This window comes from Camellia sinensis, chromosome 2, assembly GCF_055761805.1.
Source record: "Camellia sinensis isolate YWXY chromosome 2, ASM5576180v1, whole genome shotgun sequence".
Taxonomy (NCBI): Eukaryota; Viridiplantae; Streptophyta; class Magnoliopsida; order Ericales; family Theaceae; genus Camellia; species Camellia sinensis.
Genome location: NC_138962.1, coordinates 197,066,562 through 197,070,253, shown reverse-complemented (window position 1 = coordinate 197,070,253; position 3,692 = coordinate 197,066,562). Strand labels below are relative to the sequence as shown.

Genomic DNA, 3,692 nt, shown 5'->3' with positions numbered 1-3,692 from the left:
ACACCGATCAAATGAACAATATCAAGTGGATAGCAGGTGCACAAGATACACGAACAAAAAGTACACAGAGTTAGCAGAGCTGGTCAACAAGATTTTATCGAAAGTTCAACACCTTCCGTTCTTTAAATGGCCACCCAAAATGATGGGACCTCTCGATGCAAAGAGAAGGGATAAGCGATGTGAGTACCATACGGACCATGGTCATATCACCGACAGTTGTTATGCACTTAAGGACCACCTAAAGGAACTGGTACAAGATGGCTGGTTGGCGCAACACATCTGAAAGAATAATCAATCGAACAAGGTAACCCTACAGCTAGATTCACCTCCACTTAGTGTAATTCACATGATATACAGCATGACGTCGTCAGCCAAGATACAGACAATTCAGTTGCAACCTAGCCTGCATAGGCCGATCACACCAACAAAACGGCCCCATAAAACTAGGAGAATTAGTTTCGATGACACCAACTTGATTGGAGTAACTCTCCACCACACCGATCCCTTCGTCATCGAGATATGCGTGAACAAATTCACCATTGAACATGTTCTCATTGATCAAGGAAGCACTTCGGAAATAATGTATTACAAAACTTTTGTTAAACTCGGCTTCACTGACTCGGATTTGTCGCCGGCCGATTATCCATTATTCGGCTTCAGCGCTAACCTCGAGTATCCTTTAGGCAAGATCACACTACCAATTCGGGCGAGCACCAGATCAGTAGATGTAGAATTTCTGGTTGTCAAACTTCTTTCACCATACAATCTCATCATAGGAAGAACTTGGTTGCATACCATGCAAGCTGTGCCAAACACCTACCATCAGTTACTTCATTTTCCGACTGAATATGTCGTTGAACAGATTCGGGGTTCTTAGAAATCGGCATAGGCATGCTGCCTTGTTGCTGCTGCAAAGAAACCAAAAGAACTGAAAGTGAATTCGATTGAAGTACCGGATTGGGAGAGCCTCGAGGATATTGGGAAGATTCCAAGGAAAAAGGCAACTGAAGACCTAGATCGGGTCGAAATTAATGGGAGTCCTGACAAGTTCTTTATGATCGGCACTTCCTTGAACAAAGTTGATAGGCACAAGCTTGTATCTTTCCTACTCAGCAACCTCGATGTATTTGCATGGACACCATACGAGATGCCAAGGGTGGATCTATCTGTGGCCCAGCACCGCTTAAACGTTGATCCAAAATGTAAGCCAATCATTCAGAAAAGCTAGCAGTCAGCCGCGGAACATGCTTCGGCCGTTGTTGAAGAAGTTGATCGATTACTTGATGCCGGGGCAATTCGTGAAGTAACCTATCCTACATGATTGTCCAATATCGTGGTTGTAAAGAAGAAGAATGGAACTTAGCGTGTTTGTATGGATTTCACAGATTTAAACAAAGCTTGTCCCCAGGATTGTTTTTCCCTCCCCAGAATCAACCAACTCGTAGATACGATGGCACATCATCAACGCATGAGCTTCTTGGATGCGTACAGAGACTATCATCAAATTGCCATGCATCCAGAGGATCAACAAAAGACTGCATTCCTCACCCCAAGAGGAACCTATTGTTACAAGGTCATCTTTTCGGGCTGAAGAATGTGGGGGCAACTTACCAAAGACTGGTTACTGCCATGCTCAAGGAACAGCTCGACCGCACCATGGAAGTATACATCGACGATATGGTGGTCAAATCCAAGGAAAAGCATGCCCATTTAGCCGATTTGGCAGATACATTCAGCATTCTTCAAAAGTACAAAATGAAATTGAACGCCTCAAAGTGTGCATTCGGTATCAGATCCGGCAAATTCCTCGGCTACATTGTTAACCACTGCGGAATAAAGGCCAACCCAAGGTAGATCACTACAATTCTGGAACTTGGCTCTCCTTGGTCAGTTAAAGAGGTTCAAAAGCTGATGGGAATGGCCACCGCGCTCAACAAGTTTATTAGTCGTTCCACAGATCGCTGCCGACAATTCTTTCGCACACTTCGGCAAGGCAAAGCTTTCAAATGGACCCCAGAGTGCCAGGCCTCTTTGGACGGCTTGAAAACTTATCTCTAATCAGTACCACTCTTGGCAACCCCCTCGGCAGGCGATCCGATCATTTTGTACCTGGTGGTATCCGACCGGGCGGTCATCGCGGTACTTTTAAGGGAAGAACTTGGGGAGCAGCAACCAGTTTACTATGTAAGCAAAGCAATGGCTGACGCTGAAACACGTTATCTACCACTAGAAAAGCTCATCCTCGCTCTCGTCATGGCTACAAGAAAACTGATGCATTACTTTCTGGGGCATACCATAGCGGTACTAACGGACTATCCCCTCAGATCAGCGCTCCGTGGCGCGAAAGTATCAGGGCGCATTTTGAAATGGGCTTTGGAACTCGGCCAATATGATATCCAGTTTCTACCTAGAACTTCCATCAAGGGGCAAGTACTCGCCGACTTTGTAGCCAAATTCACAGGATGCCTTGCCGACTTCAAGGTCGATCAAGTGCAACCTAAACCCAACTGGAGAATATATGTTGGAGACATTTGGCAGATGTATTGTGATGGGTCGTCTAACCAACGTGGCAGTGGGGTAGGCGTTGTAATCATGACCCCCGAAGGGGCAATAATTGAGCAGGTGGTCAAACTAGGCCTTGATGCATCAAACAATAAGGCCGAATACGAAGCATTGCTAACCAGCCTTCGAAATGCACTTCACCTTGGTGTGCGGCGGTTGCTTGTTTTCTGTGCCTCAAAATTAGTCATCAACCAGTTAAAAGGGGAGTATGCAGCTAAAAATGACTGCATGGCAGCCTACATGAAAATGGCAAATCTCTTGCTCGCGAAATTCGACCACTACGAATTGAATCAAATAACCTGGGATCAGAACACGTCTGCGGATGCCCTTACTTGCCTAGCCTCTACCATCAATTCAGAAATTAAGCGGACAATCGAAGTAGGATTCATCCCTGAGCCGAGCATTACCTCTTCTGAACCAGTTCAGATTAACATCATTAAACTAGGACCAAGTTGGATGAACCCCATCGTTATATTCCTTTCCTCAAAACAGCTCCCAATGGTCAAGAAAAAAGCACACAAACTGCGAAATAAAGCCTACGATACTACTTGGATCCGTATGGAAAACTCTACAAAAAATCCCTTTCTGGGCCGTATTTAGAATGTGTTCACCCAGATAAAGTTGAGGAACTCTTAACTAAAATACATAAAGGCAGTTGTGGCGCCCATTCTAGAGGACGCTCATTGGCCCAGCAAGCCGTAACACAGGGGTATTATACCATGCGAACAGATGCCAAGAATTACGTCAGGAAATGCGAACAATGCCAGAAGTTTTCCCCTTTAACTCATCTATCTGCTGAGGAATTAAACTCTATCACTAGTCCTTGGTCGTTCGCCCAATGGGGACTCGTTATCGTCGGACCACTACCACAAGCTCTAGGCAACAAGTGATTCCTGGTTGTCACAATAGATTATTTTACAAAATGGGTTGAAACAGAGACCTTAACACATATTCATGATGTCGATGTTAAGCGTTTTGTATGGAAAAACATCATAACACGTTTCAGTATACCATCAGCACTTGTTTTGGACAATGGCACCCAATTTGATTGTGGCATTTACCGAGAATTATGTAATACATATGGTATCCGGCCTTACTTTTCGTCGCCAGAATATCCACAAAGCAATGGT

The 3,692-nt window shown here is 44.8% G+C and overlaps 1 protein-coding gene across 1 annotated transcript; it reads left to right on the top strand.

Annotated features, from left to right (window-relative positions):
* Positions 1-2,196: 2,196 nt before the first annotated feature.
* Positions 2,197-3,162, top strand: LOC145819346 (uncharacterized). The gene has a single exon (XM_082913326.1). It carries the CDS (start codon positions 2,197-2,199, stop codon positions 3,160-3,162), a length of 966 nt encoding a protein of 321 aa, XP_082769452.1.
* The last annotated feature ends 530 nt before the right edge of the window (positions 3,163-3,692 follow it).